At 41.3% G+C, this 15,895-nt stretch overlaps 1 protein-coding gene across 22 annotated transcripts in view; it reads left to right on the plus strand.

Moving 5' to 3' along the window:
• The first annotated feature begins 1,327 nt into the window (after positions 1-1,327).
• Positions 1,328-15,895, plus strand: part of AFDN (afadin, adherens junction formation factor) — a 122,914-nt gene continuing 108,346 nt past the window's right edge. For all 22 annotated transcript variants that reach the window (XR_003526073.1, XM_027633951.1, XM_027633962.1 and 19 more), the window contains exon 1: positions 1,328-1,477. Coding sequence is in view for 21 of the 22 variants with exons in the window: in XM_027633951.1 (XP_027489752.1) it covers positions 1,358-1,477 (120 nt within the window). In the remaining variant the exon portion in view is untranslated. The remainder of the gene's footprint in view (positions 1,478-15,895) is intronic.

Genomic DNA, 15,895 nt, shown 5'->3' on the forward strand with positions numbered 1-15,895 from the left:
GCTTGAAAAACAAAGCCAAACCCCCAGAGCTAGACTGGATTCCAGCGTCTACACAATGGGCGATACCTCTTACAGCCAACTGACACGTTTTGTGAGAAACCACAGACAAAGTACGTATCCAAAATCCATTAAAACGTATAACTTTTAACGTATAACGTATAACGATGGTTTAACTTCAGGTTAATCTCGAACTGTGGACATTTGTGTCAATACAGCCTTTTCAGACAATTCCTTTCGCGCGGCGCTCCCAAAGCACTCCACAGACATGATCGAACGCGGCAGCCCCTGGGGCAGCAGCGGAGCGTCGCTCCTGTGGCTGTGCCGGGAGACACCGCGGCGACCTGGCGGGCTGGGGCCGCGGGGCGAGCGGCCGGCCTTGACCCAGGCCCCCCCCCGGGCGTGCACCCTGACCTCCGCCTGCGGGCAGGGAGGGCTGGGAAGCGGCGACATTCCCGCCCGCCCGCCTTAGCGCGGGGAGGCCACGGCGGGGCCGCGCCGGGATCCGCCCGCGGGGTCTTTGTTCCCGCGGCCGCAGCGGCCCTTTGTTGGTGCCAGCGCCCGGCCGCGGGCCCCGCGCGGCCGCAGCCGGGGCTCCCGCCGCCGCCGCCGCTCCCGAGGGGCCTCCTGCCGGCGTCCCGCATCCCGCTCCCCGCCGCACCAACACCGCCACGTGTCCCCGGCCTCCGTGCGGGGGCTCCTGCCGCACCTGGCCGCGCCCTGCCCCGGCCGCCCCCGGGCCCGGCCGCCTCCCCGCGCCGGCGGGAGCGGGGGAGCAGGACGGGAGGTCGGGACGGGAGGGCGGGACACCGGGGGCGCCCTCCGGAGTCGCGCGGCCGCCGCCGGCGGGAGGTGACGGCCAGCGGGAGCGCGCGCAGGCGCGCACACGCCCCGGGAGGGGGGGGGGAGGAGGAGGGCGGGCGGCCGGGCGGGGGCGCGCACGGCCGGTGTGTGAGGGAGGGAGCGAGCGCAGGGAGGGCGATACCCGGGGCGGAGAAAGGCGGCGGCAGCAGCGGCGGCTTCGCTCGGCTCAGGGCAGGCGAGCGACCACAGACACTGCCGAGCGGGGAGACACAGCGGCCGCTGCCGACTCGGGGCATCCTTCCTCCTCATCCCCGCCCCCTGCCCGCCCTTCCCCCTTCTCTTTCTCTCGTTCCTCGCTGTCCGCCGGGGCCGATCGCTGTCGGCGGCGCGATACCGGGGCGTTTCCGCGGCGCCCGTGCCGGCAGCTGCCGCGAGGAGAGCCGGCCCCTCCCGTGCCCGGCCAGGACCGAGGGATCCCCGCTCCGTCCGGGGCCCGGCGGAGAGGGCCCGGCCCCGGCCCCGGCTCGGCTCCCCGGCGGCGGCGGGCTCAGCGAGGATGTCGGGCGGCGGCGGTGGCGGCGGCAGCCGGGAGGAGGAGCGGCGCAAACTCGCCGACATCATCAACCACTGGAACGCGAACCGGCTGGACCTGTTCGAGATCAGCGACCCCACAGAGGTAAGCGACCCCGCCGGGCCCCCCCCCCCCCCCCGGCCGGCCCGGTGAGACACCGCGCCCGGGCCAGGCCGCGCCCCGCGGGCAGCCGGGCCCCCCCCGCCGCCCCTCGGGCACGGCCGGGGAAGGGGCTCCGCTCCTCGGCGGGGAGCGAGGGTCGGGCCCCTCGCCCTGCCCGGGTGAAGGCAGGTTGCAGAGGACGGGCAGAGGAAGGGAGCGCAGGGCCGGAGCCCTCCCCTCCTCCCGCAGGCACATGCCGGCCCGACCCTGCGGGACGGGCGGCTCCGGGGCAGGCGAGAAACCCGCCGGGAGCTGGAGGTGGCGAAAGGGGGCGGGCAAGGGCGAAAATACAGGAGCAGACCCCCTGCCCAGCCCGAAACCAGGTGCCTTCGTGGGCTTTTTTTTTGTGTCTGTCTGTGACTTTAACAGAGCCGGCTGGCGGCTGGTGGAGGAGGAGGACTGAGATTCCCGGCGCTGGGCGCTTTTTTTGTTGGCTGGCTTGTTTGTTTCTTTAAATATTCGGCTCCGTGCAGAAGGCGCCTCTTACAAAGCAACCTGCCGTAGTCCGGCGGCTCTCCGGGCCGCTGGTGCAATCCCCGGGGTGGCTTTCCCAGGGCGTGACGGACGGAGCGCTTTGGCTCTCCGAGCCTGCAGGCTGCCAGCCCGCCGCCTAAAGTAAATACCAGGAGCAGGTTCGTAGTCCCGAGTTCACATGTTGTACTGGAAAAACACAGCGGGTAATTTCTTCCTAATGAAATGGGTGTTTCTGATGGCTGAGAGAGGCTGAGTTTTGTTCTTTTTAAAAAAAAAAAAAAAAAAAGTAATAATCAAACCACACCCTCCCGCTGCCCCTTGTCATGTTCCCTTTGGCTGGTTTGTGCTGTGCGTCTGGTTTGAAAGCGGCGGGGGGGGAGGGCTGGGGAGGCAGGTTGCAGCCCTGTTTGTGTGTGACAGCGGGCTCCCTGCTCAGAGGGTGGAGGCTGATCATGTGAGTGTTCCCGGGGAAAAGGAGGAAATTCACACTTGCTCTTGGCCTGGCCCTGCTCCTGGTTGTTTATTAACAGGAGCCTTTGAGAAATCACGTTGGCTCGTTCTTGGGGCTTGCTCCTGTTTCTGCACCCAGGTGCTGACTGTTAGCAGAGCCACAAAAGGGTCTTGAAAGCAGTTTTAAAAATATTAACCCCAGTAGCTTGAACAGAATTACCTTGTGTGTTTTCAGTTCTGCTCGTTGCAGACTGTTTCTTGAACACCAAATGAGGGTTTCCTGTGATTATTTCCTACGTCTTGCAATATTTATCATAATTAGAGTTCCTTGTGTGCATTGCTTAGGTTTTATCAGCATCACTGTTGGCTGACAGTCGCTCCTTCAAAAAAGTGGGCTGAAGCTGGTGTGAAGGAACCTTCATGACTGTGTTTGAGAACATAGCACAACCTTTCTGGAACTGCAGGTTGACTGCTAACTGCCTGTGGCTTTTTATCCTATTCATGGGTTAGTCCATTCCCAGTACATTATAACTCCAGCCTGTTTTCTTTGTTTGTGGCAGATTGTGGTGCTGTAGTTTTGTTAGTAAGTAGTTTAACAAATCTTACAGTTTTTTAGGTCAGCTGTGCACGTTTTTCATAGTTAACTAGACTTTGCACAAAAATTATGAGCTTCGTTATAGTTATTCTGAAAAGAAAAAATAATTTTACTTGGATTTGCTCTACACTTCTGCAGTTAAGTCTCTGAACCTGTATAGGAGCCTACTTACCACTGTTGGTGGTGACATTTCACTTGAACTGTTGGCAGTAAAAAATTAAGTGCATGCATACTTCCTTGAATGCATGAACTTTTTAACTTGCTAGTTTTGAAAGTGTTTGATAAGACTGCAGGTGCATTTACATCAAACTGGCAGCAGGTAACAGTTTATAGGTAAAGTATATTTTCTTTCCATATAATTACGCTTACAAATGTTCACATTTATTTTCACCTTTTCCCTGAGCTGACCCATATTTGGCCATATTTTCAACCCAGATGATGGTGTGATTCACATGTGTACTATTTATCAGCTTGAATGAAAGCCCTTTTACTAGACTGCTTGAAAAGTGACAATCCTCTGTTGTTTTCCCTGTTTTTCCAGGCTCAGCTTTACCATAAGGCACATCTTGCTTATTGTAGGGACTGCAGCAAACGTGGCATCTGTGCAGATGCAGTAACCTGGATAGGATTTTTGGTTGTATGTGCCTGAGCTGGATCAAACTGAATAATTTTAAACTGTCCTGATATGGTTGTTGGCCTGCTGGGTTAACTTTGCAGCTGGCACGTGCCCATGCTGCAGACTGTCATCCAGGAGCTGCTGGCTGTGTTTATCAGTAGACTTGATGCCTTGTAGTGATTCTCCAGGAATTTCTTCAGTGAAAACAGTCTGATTTAAATGACTTGTAACTTTCCTATATATAGAGAGTAGGATTTTCCAGAGGTGGTAATCACTTCCTTAATAGCAGAGATTCAGGGAGATTTATGTTTTTTGTAAAGAAAAGGAAAAGTGAAATCTAATGTAAATTGACAGGAGTTCTGACTGCTTAAGCAGTGACAGTACATGTGCACATGCAGTACTTGCATGTGACCAACTGATGTTCTTTGGTATTAGTTTGAAAGGTGAGACACAGTTGCTCCAAATCCATTGTGTCCTCATCACTTCACTGCAGAGTGTAAAATGTGGCTTTGTTTTGAAGGTACAGTAGTATTTTGGAAGTAGTTTAAATGTATGGGGTTTTTTTCAGGAAAGTGGTTCATGAAATGAATCCATTTGAATTCCTGTTAATATTTTATTGGGTAGACTAGTCCTAAGGGATTAGAGATCTACTTGTTTACTTGAGTCTTTTGAGAGTTAGAAACAAATTATTTCCTAAGGTGTGTTGCCTATAAGACATTGGAAAGAAACTGCCTTGGATAGGACATATTGAGTTCTGTTACTGTTTCTTACCTTGTTTTGTGACATTAGCAGTTAACTAAGTCATTCAAGGCTGCTTTTCCTCGGCAAAACAGGAATTAAAACTTTGTTGCATGCTCAGAGTTGAGTGTTCCTCTGTATCCCTTGTGAGGAAGACTGAAGACTTCTTGGGAGTGAGGATTTCAAATCTTCATTTATACTTTCACTGAAGCCATTTGTGGACTCGTACTTGAGAGCAAAGTGGTAATTTTAACTTTGTTAAGTGCTTACTTTCTCTAACAGTTGTTGCTGTTCTGAGAAATCTGTTAATTTGCATTATTTTGATTCTGACAGGGTTTTTAAAATTATTTTTTATTCAGAAAGTAGCTGAGAGAAGCTCTGTGGCTTGAGAAGCTTATAAATGAACAAAACCAAAACTCTGTTTTTAAAGTTCTAGCAGCAGTTTAAACTCTAATATTGTCAGGAGTGCTGCAAGGTGCAGACCTTTGCTAAAGATGTCTGTAATACTGGTCATGATTTAAACTTGATTAAGCTTTACTGTGTCTATTTTAACTGGTGAGGCAGCTATTTAATTTGACAAGTCTGAAAAAAATACAGAAGTTTTTGGGTAAATGTGGGGTCAGTCATTATTTTATTTGTAGATAAATTAATGGTCATATTCAGAATGAAGCAGTATGTTAACCCTTTTCTTTAATTGTTTCCCCTTGCCTTTGTTCCAAGTATTACCAATTTTTTTGAATGCTTTGGATATTTGGCTTGTTTTTTCCCTTGGTTTGTTTTTTTTTTTTGTCGAGGATAGAAATGCAGTAAAATGACTTAGACCTTTTCCAGTAGGAGATAAATTGACCTTTTTATCTTGATTTAAGTCTTGAGAGATTATAGCACCCAAAGTTTTCAAACAGGATTAAGTTTGAATTAATGATTTTGTAACAACTGCATAGAGTTGTTCAGAAACTTGTAGAAAGGAAATGATTTGCATTTATACAGTTTAACATTTTTTTATTTTCTCCTTTAATAAAAGTGCTTACTTGAGTTAAGTGATTGATTATATAAAATAACTGCATATGGATGTTTCAGGGAAGAGCAAGGAATGAAAAAGTTCTGTAACTAGTGCATTTATCATTATTGGATAGAATACAATAGTAGTTCCCTGAAATTCCCCTGAAGGTATTTTAGGCTTGTTGGTTTAACATGCTATACCTGAACTATTTATAATTATTGTTAGTCTTGATGGCAAAATAAGGTTTCATCTTTAATGTGTGCTGTGATAACTGTATGTGAGAGGAGGAGGAGTGCTGTGTTTTTCCTAAACATGGTTTTTGGGTTAATGAATGTGAATTGCATTTAATTTTTTGGAGACAGACACTTTTTAGAACAAGTGTGGGTTTTTTTAGAACAGTTGCCCAAGAACTGGGGGATGGTTGTCAGAAACATTGATCCATTGTAGTTTTGTTTCCAGATGGAGAATGCTGTTCTAAACTGATCCAATATACCTATTTATTAGCAAAAGTAGAAAGGTCTATGTAAAAAGCTTAGAGAAATAACATGCCTTGCATTACCAATAACTCCTGGTAGAGTTTAAATTTTAAATGGCCATTAAAAAAAAGAAGGAGTTAGAAAGGTCTTTATGGCTATTTGATTTTTTTTTTGTCTGAAAAAGCTTGTGTAGGCTCAGCAACGAGGTGTTAGACATAACCCTTCAGAATGAGGGTGAAGTTTTTTTGTTTGGTTTGTTAGTTTTTTTGTTGTTGTTGGGGTTTTTTGTTATATTGACCTGTGTGTTCTGGTGTTACATATGTTTGGTCATGTCAACATGTTTTAAATATTTTTCTTTGGCTTTAAATACAAATAAGCAATCTATTCACAGAAAATGTTGTACAGTACAGTGGATGGCAGGATCTTTTAGGGTTGATGCAATTTTTGTCTTTTTGGGTTCAGATCTGATTCTGGTTCATTAAGTGTTACAGGGAAGACTGATATGACGTACACTTATAGACTTTTCATGGTAGTTATACAAGCTTGTTATTTAAATCTAGTTAAAGCAGTAAGAAATGAGAATTTTTAGGTTTTAACCCCCTGCAGATTCTTAATTTGCATGGTTGCTAACCCATAAGTGTTTAAGAATCTGTCTCTAAGACTTTTTTAAGAAGACTTGTGTTTTAAGATTGGGAATCTATTGTGTTACTGGTGATACTAGTAGTGGAAGTGCAAGTCTGGAGGTAAGAAAATGTCATCTTAATGGTAGAAATACTTGTGCCTTCTCCACGTGTTGGATTCTACAGCTTTCAGTAGTTTTAGCAAGTGCAACTCTTCATGTTGTATAGACCTCAAGAAGCTTGATAATATATCTGAAAATACTGTCATTTTAAGTTTGCTGAACCTATGATATGGAAAATAAATTCTCTTGGCAACGAATGTTTAATGTTTAGTCAGTCTGGAAAGGTGATTGGAATCCTGAGGACTGGTGCTTGTGCTTTTTAGTGAATAGAATATTTTTCAATAATTGTTACCAATAAAAAGACACAGTTCAAGAGATAAAAACACTGGAGCACTAGCTAGAGGTTTAGGCTTAAAAATTGCAGCTTACCAAGTATGTTGAGCTCTAGTTCTGCATTGAAATGGTTGGAGAAAAGAAGTCAGGGAGGCAGGTCTGCTCATTTGCATCAAAAGGACTATTTGCAGACCACTTTTCCTTTAGCTGAGTAAAAGTGAGTAGTTGGAGTTCACAAATGAAATCTAACTCCTCTCTAGATAGTAATAATTATGAGTTTGAATTAAGATGTTGATCACAGTCTACAGACAACATAATGTCATGAAAATAATTCTAGGGAGAAGTTTTATGCCATGCTTTTAATATTCCTTATGTAAGTTATTTCTTAAGTTAGTGGCTAATTAAGTCCATACAATTCAGACATATTGGCTTTAGGAATTCCCTCTGGATGTGAGAGTCTGTTTTCTGACTAAAATGCCATTGACAAGCATTGCTTTTCAGTTGAAAAAAAATCCCCCTAGTCCTCTGGACATGTTAGGGATTTGCTTTGTTTGTGCAATTGTGTTTTTTCTGCAGAACAATTTCTCTTTCAAAGAGGTTAAAACAATGTGAGTGGAACACACTTTTATGATTTTTGAGGAAAACCTAGCTTTATAGTTCATGAAATTTTGTCCTTGTCTCTAAACGTTTTTGTCATCTAAAGGGGGTAACAAAAACTAAAACTTAGCTGGAAGGTGTTAAAAGTTGAAATGAACTGTGTTTTGTGGTAAGGATGTGGATCATAAGAAACCGCTCTGAATTCATCTTTGTGTTAATATCTGTTTGAGCAGTTGCTTTGTTATAAATATAGCAATGCAAAATTCAGAATGTGCATAAAGAAAAACTTCTTGTTTTGACCAGTGGTTCTGATGAAGGTGGAATTTAAAATCACACTACGAAGTAATAAACTAAATGTTATGATAAACTTAAGAGAAGTCTAATTTAGCAGATATTCCATGTGATTGGTTGTCTTCAGTTATCAAATTCCAATTCTGCCTTTCATTACGGTCTAGTTTGGTTTTCTAGTAAGACTAAAAAAATCTGCTTTGACATGAAGTCCAATCTTTGTTGCTTATATTTTTTTAGCACTTGCTTAGTTTGCTCATATGTTCTTATTCTAAGTGGCTTTTATGTTTCCTTGTGTTAGGTATGTGTAACTCAGTAAAACTATTTTGTGTAATGCTTCAGGATTATGGTCATTGACTTCTGTTACAGGCATTAGCCTCAAGGTTATCAACAGATTGTTATTATAGGTTGTATTTAATTACATTTTCTAGGGCTGTTTTCTTCCCTTGTGTGCTCACCTGTTAGTTAGACCCTTTGCTCAGCTCCTCTTCAGACCATCTTTTACCATAGATATTCTTACCAAGGAGCCATTTCTCTGATTCTACCTTCATTCTTGTCTCCTGTGAAGATGCCCTCTGTCTACGTATTGCTTTCTTAATTTCTCTTCACACTGAGCAGAAGAGGGCTCTTTATTGCCCTGGTCTGTCTTGGACGATTTTGGTGTAGATTAAAGATATTTCCAAAAGTAATGAGTAGAGTCTGAATCCTGAAAGAATGGGAAAAAGTCATAGGACTAGAGTTGTCATCTAGAAGATCAGTGTTAGTTTTAAGTGCAAATGGAATACTAGGAAATGTAAATTAAACTCCAGTACATATTTGTAATCTGTCTTTGAATTTTATAACATAAATAGAAGAGACTGTTAGTATGAGTTTTTATGATTGTACTGATGAAACTGTGTACACTTCAGTAAGTTTGTTCATGTCGCCTCTTCCAGTGAAGAGCAGAAATCACACATCGTCAACCTTGGAAGTTTTAAGCTTTTATTAAATGGTTTTTGGTGTATCTTAAAAATAGTTATAAATGGTTTTCTAAATTTACTCATGTATTCCAAGAGTATAAAATACATTTGACTCACTGTAGTGATTCACTGTATATATCCCTGTAGCGATTCAAATGTAAGGACATTAGAAAACCTTCTAATTTGTGATGGAACTGGAAATTGAGTATCTGTTTGACTATGACTCCTAATACCAGACCAATTTTGGGTAAATATTTTGCAATAGGTTTTGTGCAATACAGTACTAGTTTCTATAGAATGGTGGCAAACTGAAACAATGGCTTCAGTGTGGGGTTTTTCGTTTTATTTGTTCACCAGTTTTATTGCTACTTTGATAACTTGTACTCTGTTGTAACTAGAACTCAGGAATGTGAAAGCTCTCACAACAACTCACTACCCAGTACTAGATTATAGGTCCTTGATGAACTGTTTTAAGGCTTCCCCTTGGTGAACTGTGTTCCAGGGCATGGCCTCAATATCTGATTTTACTGTGTAGTGAGAACACGTTTATAGTGTGAAAAAGTGAAAGAATGAGTTGTCTGGCAACAGTATTTACTTGGCCAACAAAGTATGTTGCCCACAGCAGTGTCTATCAACTAACGTTTCAGTGCCTAGATTTTTCAAGCACCCCATGATGTGTTTAGTAGAGCTTTCTCTTTGTTGGTGGAGTTGTCTTGTCAGTCCACACACCTGTATTTTCTTACAGGCAAGATACACAAGATACACAAAAGTGTTGCACTTTTACGTGTATATTGTATTGCTCACAAAACCCAATGGAAGATCAGAATTCCGCTTCTTAATGAAGATTAGTGGCTGTTGGATAACCTAGGGTTGGGCAAGAGTGCAAAGAACAAAGAAATCCTCCCCAGTGAGTAAAACAAGGCCTCCCAGAAGGTGCTCTACTTTGAGCAATACATCAGCTTGAAATTGAAAAGGACCCTTTAAACATTTTGTTGTTGTTTTCAATTTTAGTAAAAAACAGTTGTACCATGTTGTTAATTTAAAAAATATCAGGATAATGCTCTCTGTGATGTAGTGTCCTCCTGAACGAGAAAATGTCTACCTGGAAACAAACCAAATTGTACCAGGTTGTGTTTTAGAAAGCTTTGCGTTGATTAAATGGTCTTCATAATATCACTTGTTTTATGTTGAAATCTGGTTTGTATTCACCTTTCATGTATAGTTTGATAATATTTACTACATTCGGATCATATCCAAGCATTGCATATATCTTGTAGAATGCTGGGTGCATTATTAGGAAACATGTGAGTTGTTTCCACTTAAAGTGATAGTCTTACTGAACATGATTATTACTTGTTTTCAGTGTAGGCAGAATGGAGGTTTGAAGAGTTCTTTAACACTCATATGTATGTATTCTGGCTATTGAAAGACTGGGCTAATTTGTTTTCTTATCAGGAGAAGGAAAATACTCTCAGAATTGTGATGGAAAGACAGTGTTTACTAATGAAAACATTACTCAATCCTGCTGATTGGTTTTGATGGATTTGCCTATTAGTTCTAGTGTTTGCTGTATAGTGAAGAAACTCAAAAGTGAAATTACTTAAGATTACTGCGTTTTGCGATCTAATCCTTCAGCTTTGTTGAAGCCTTTTAAAATAATAAAAGGCCAAATAACTGTTTCCTTCTTTGAAAATCAGTGAAATGCTCTAACAAGGCCCTTCTTTGTTTTGTGTAAGAGATGTATTGTAATACTTTCGATAAAGTCTCCAGCAATACTGAAACTGTATCTAGTATTACATGAGAGTTTTAGTTGTTGCCATAGCACAGCAATGACTATTTCAATAAGTTGTTATGCCTGTAGCAAACTGAACTGTTTTCAGATAGATTGATATATCAAAAAAAAAAAAGAGAAAAATAAAGTAATTTTATGCACTGACTGCTGATGTATCCACTGAAACCATCTACCAGCATCTGAAGACCCAACCGTCCCAAAGTGATGAAATTATTACAATTCTGGGAAGTTATCAATACTTGAGCTGCATTTGAAGTCTCTCTCAGGTGTTGAAAACATTTAAGGGGAGAAAAAAAGGTCAAAGAAGAGAGGAATTGTCTCTCTCCTAGAGCCTTTACAGTAAAAAAATCTAGTTTTCTATCACCTTCTGATTTCTGACAGTCTTTATGTAGCTTTTGACTAAAGTTGACCTGTAAGGTAGGATCTGACATGACCTTACAGTATTTGAATTTGACAGTGGTCAAAATTCTAGCAGAGTTTTCTGAAGCAGTAATCATCAAAATCTCTTAACATTCTGATACTTGTTCAGTATCTTAAGTATTAGTAGTTCTGAAGGAGTTACTAATTCTTACTGTTGAAATTAAATTGTTTGTGGTTTACTACAGCTCCACTATACTTTTGTTTCATGCTTTGCTTTCTCACCTGCATTAAGATTAAGCTTGAACTGAGAAAATGAGTGCATCAGATTTGTGAGAGATTATCCAAATTCGAAGACTTTGCCTTCTCAAAGTAGTTATTCGTCTTGGGTGGTGTCAAGTGGCAGCACAATAGTTGGTACCATTGTACCAATGTGAGACAGTCATGTGCTGAAGCAAAAGTATTGTACAGCATTCTGATACTGGTGGTTTGTAAAAACCTAGTGAAACTCAGCACTTACCTCAACTGTCTGTCTTACCTTCAATGTTTCACATTTTTCTCCAGGTTTTTGAACATCCATGTGTGCATGGATGCTCATAAATATCTGTATATATCATTATAAATGCACTGATGTAGCTCTCAGTAAACCTACCTGTGTTTAAACCTTTTCTCCTACACTCCCTGTTCCCCCCCCCCCCAAAAAAAAATCTCACATCCACAACCTTAAAACAACATTTCAGTCTTCTACTTTAGGGGGAAAATGCCAATTATAGAAGTCTTCAAATACGTTCATCCTGCTACATTTGCTTCAGAAGGACCCTGGGAGCAGCTTTATGATTATCTGACTTTTTCAGAAGCTTCCTATGAGGTTATAGATCAGCCAGCCAGTCCTCTACACCTGCCATGTGGACTTTGGAGTTTGGAGTGCCTACTCTTGCAGTTGGACCTGTTCATAACCATTTAGTCCCTGTGCTGATGGTGGCTGTGGCAGTGGGGTTTTCTTCTAAGGCAGTGCTTTCTTGCTTGCTGTACTATTATAACTGTAGATACTTTTTCCTTATTTTTGAGGAGATTTCTTCTTCTGATCTGCTTTCAGCTTGTATCATCTCTTCTGGGTACCTGCTAGGTAGAGACTGAGTTTTTTGGATTAACCTTGCACTGCGTCCCTTAGCTGCTGAGAAGGAAATCTTACATAAAGAGGAAAAATTCCTTCCTTAACCACCTCAAAGGATGGTACTCAGCAGGTGGAGCTAAATTTATCCAAATCCTGAGGATGAACAATGTTTCTTTATGGTGCAAAATGTCCAGGACAATTTCTCTGATCCTTGATACACATGACTGTTTCCTAGTGTCAACTGTCTTCAATACCGTGGCATTAGCAGCAGTAGTAGAAGTCTGCAAGCAGGGTGAGATACTGTCATTTCTGATACCTTTATATTCTTAATTTATGAAGTGAAATGTTGAAGAGCACTGTTCTTTGGTGTGACTGATAGATGCCTAGGTAGTCTGAAGCCTTTTCCATCTCAGCATCTGTGAGAGGATGAATACTTTCACATGTATGCAGGTACTCTGTTGTCAGCCACTTCTTCACTTCACCTTTCAGCACTTCCAAAAGAAAGCAAGTAGGTAGTGTTGACCCTCTTTCTTGCATTGCTGCAGTCTGATTGCCATCGTGGGGTTCTGTCTTCTGCCACACAGAATTGTCGATCTTTGATTGTCTTCCAACTCTGTGGTATTGATGATAGTGACTTGTACAGCAACCACAAGTACTGAATGGTAGCAGTTAAATTTGTGTGTTGTTTTTTACTGTGGCTTTCAGAAACTTTGATCAGCCCTTCCTCTGCCTTATTCCCTACTCTCAATGCCCATCTGACTTAAATGACATTGAATGTTGACAACATTTTAATTGGTGCTTATTTTATTTCAGAAATTTCTTTCCATATTTACATTTGTAAAATCTTGGTCAGATGAAAAAAAGACAAGTTGAAGTTTTTCTAAAGCTTACCGCATGTGTTGGGAAAAGCTGCTTACTTGCTATACACAAGTGGATGTTCCTCTGTAATTACTGAGCTTTTCTGTTTATATATACCAGTACAAAATAATGTGGTAGTCTGAGTTTTTCCTTACATTGACTATCTATCTAAACCAGTTTAGTAGGTAGAACATTTATGATAATTTTTTTTATGTAATGAGCAATTTTGCGTCTCAATTCTTGAAAGCGGACAATTGTCAATCAACTATGTTTGGAACCGAGTTATATTACTTGATTTTTATTTGTTTATTTGTTTGTTTATAGTGCTTTTGCAGGTTATTAAACAAAATTGGGGGTTGGGACTAGATGATCTTTAAGGTCCCTTCCAGCACAAGCCATTCAGTGATTCTTAAGATGACATTATTTAGATCGTACTTAACTTGCACTTGTGTGTAGTTGTATCCTCTTTTTAAACTGTCTTGTGTTTGTATAAAAGATATCTAGAATTCTCACTTGTTTTAATGTCTCCAGGACAGAGGGATGGGAAAACAGTGACGTAGATACATGAAGTAATGTGTTTGAAAACCGCATTGTAAATTAAGTTACTACAGAGCCAGAAAGAGCTTTTAATACATGTATACAGTTTACTCTTTGCTGGGTCATGCTAATTTGAGATTTCACCTTATAAAATATGGTGAGGAGGAACTTAATCACACTTAGGATGTCATATACCAGCACCCTCACACCACCCCCGGTTTAAATCTTAAGGTGAGTTGTATGGGATAGCAGAGAATGTCCTTTTTCCATCTTTGGTAGCTGCATATGATGGGAAGTAGCTTTCGTATCTTCATAGAAAACTTGAATCATTTTCATCTTTGGTTTTATTTTTCTGTTTCAGAAATACTTATATATCAAAGGTACATCAGACTGCCTCATTTCAGTAAATAGGTAACTTAAGTTCCAAATTTAGAATCACAGAATATTAAGGGATTGGAAGGGACCTTTCAGATCACCTAGTTCCAACTCCCCTCTCCATGGGAGGGACACCACCTGCTAGACCAGGTTGCTCAAGGCCTTATCCAACCTGGCCTTGAACACTGCCAGGGTTGGGGCATCCACAACCTCCCTGGGCAACCTGTACCAATGTCTCAACACCATCACAGTAAAAAATTTCTTCCTAATATTTGACCTAAATTACCCCTCTTTCAATTTTTTACCCATTACTTCTTGTCCTGTCACTACAGTTCCTGATAAAGAGTCCCTCTCTAGCTTCTCTGTAGGTCCTCTTCAGATACTGGAAGGTTGCTATGAGGTCTCCATGCAACCTTCTCTTCTCCAAGCTGAATAGCCTCAACTTTCCCCAGTGATTTCCTTTCATCACTTTCTGGTATTCAGAGTGCTAGGAAGCTTGTAAGCTGTCAATTAAGACAAGTATATATGTTTTATTTACATTTTTGAAGTGAATACTGAGTACAAAGAAATTCAAAATCCCCAAGTGCTTTGCAATAATAATTAAAAAAAAAATAATTTTCTTAATGAGTTACTCTAAGTACCTAATCCTAAGGAAAGCTTGCTTCTCATTGTGGATAGTAATGAAAAATACACAGCACACATAATATGGTGTTAACTACGTGTATATGTAATGTGCATGTGTTTTTGTTTGTTTGGGGTTTGTTCTTTGTTTCATTTCTTTCTATATCTATACAAATAAAATACATTTGTAGGAATAAGCCTTGAAAAGTTTACTGTCCTCAGTAGCAGAGAAACAAAACATTAGCGTACATACTACACTGGGAGATACTGTTGGTTGTTAATTAAGAGGAAAAGAAGCTAGAGACTCCTTAGATTTTTAAATTCCTTCCCACTTCTGCGTACCATTGTCTTTGCTTCCTGACAGAATCTTCTCATGTTCCTGTGACACACTCCCGCACTAATGATAGACCTGTCTTTGGTGTCACTTTTCAGCTACGCTAATCCTGATGTGCTGCAAAGATTCTTTGGGTAACAGCAGCAGTTAAAGCCTGAATTGTTTCACCTCGAGTCAGAGTGTACTTGAAATCTTGCATGGTAGTATCACTTATGCTTTCACTAGCTATGTTTTAATATCTGAGTAAGCCAAACCAAGTTACTAAATGCTTTTGTAATCTGAGCTTGTTTAAACTCGAAATAGTCCTGTTAATCATCTGCATTAATGTTTGTATTGTAACTTGTCCTTGGTCTGTGTGCCACTGAAATGACGGCCCCTTGATAAGGATAAAATTAAGGGTGTTTGATAGAATTGTATTTCAGAGGAAGAAACTGCCTGAAAGTAAGCAACCAATTCATTTTTGTGGTAGTTTTTTTGCAAAGTAGGGACGATAAATCTAAGGTTGGAATTTTTTAAATGGAGTTAGCTAAACATACAAACCATGTCACTGGCTGCAAAAGTAACTACTGGGCAGAAGTGCAGAACTTCTTGAAAATAAGAAATCCTGCAGAGTACACTGGCAAACACATTCTTTTGGCAACTTCTGATTAACACAGCTATAGAGACCAGTTTTGTTAAACAGTACTACATATTAAACCAGTCATTTGTTGTCTTCTAAAAGATATCCTTAAAATAGAGCTGGTAGCACTTTTAAAAGCATAGCTCTTTGGTAACCAAATCTTACCATTTGAAGGTAAAATGAGCATGTTCATGAGTGGGTTCCTTAGAGCAAAGCTACTTTCCTGACAGGGGAAGTACTTGTGACTTTGTTATTCTACATGAAAAAAGAAGTATATATTGTCTGTATATCTGAGGCAGATTATAGAAAACTTCAATGCTGCAAGTTGCAGAATGAAATTTACTTTGATATATTGAAAGGCTTAAATTGTATTTTCAGAATAAAAAGCATTTTGATCATTCTTTTCATAAAGCTGAAATATATTCCAGAGAGTTTGAATATTAAGTAGTGAACAAATTTTAGTTAACCAGAAAAAAAAATTGCCTTGCTTTAATAAAAATACATCTGACCTAGGCTTGGTTATTGTCAAAATCTGCTCCTGGAGAT

The sequence above is a fragment of the Corapipo altera genome, unplaced genomic scaffold, assembly GCF_003945725.1.
Source record: "Corapipo altera isolate COAL_440 unplaced genomic scaffold, ASM394572v1 2b, whole genome shotgun sequence".
Classification (NCBI taxonomy): Eukaryota; Metazoa; Chordata; class Aves; order Passeriformes; family Pipridae; genus Corapipo; species Corapipo altera.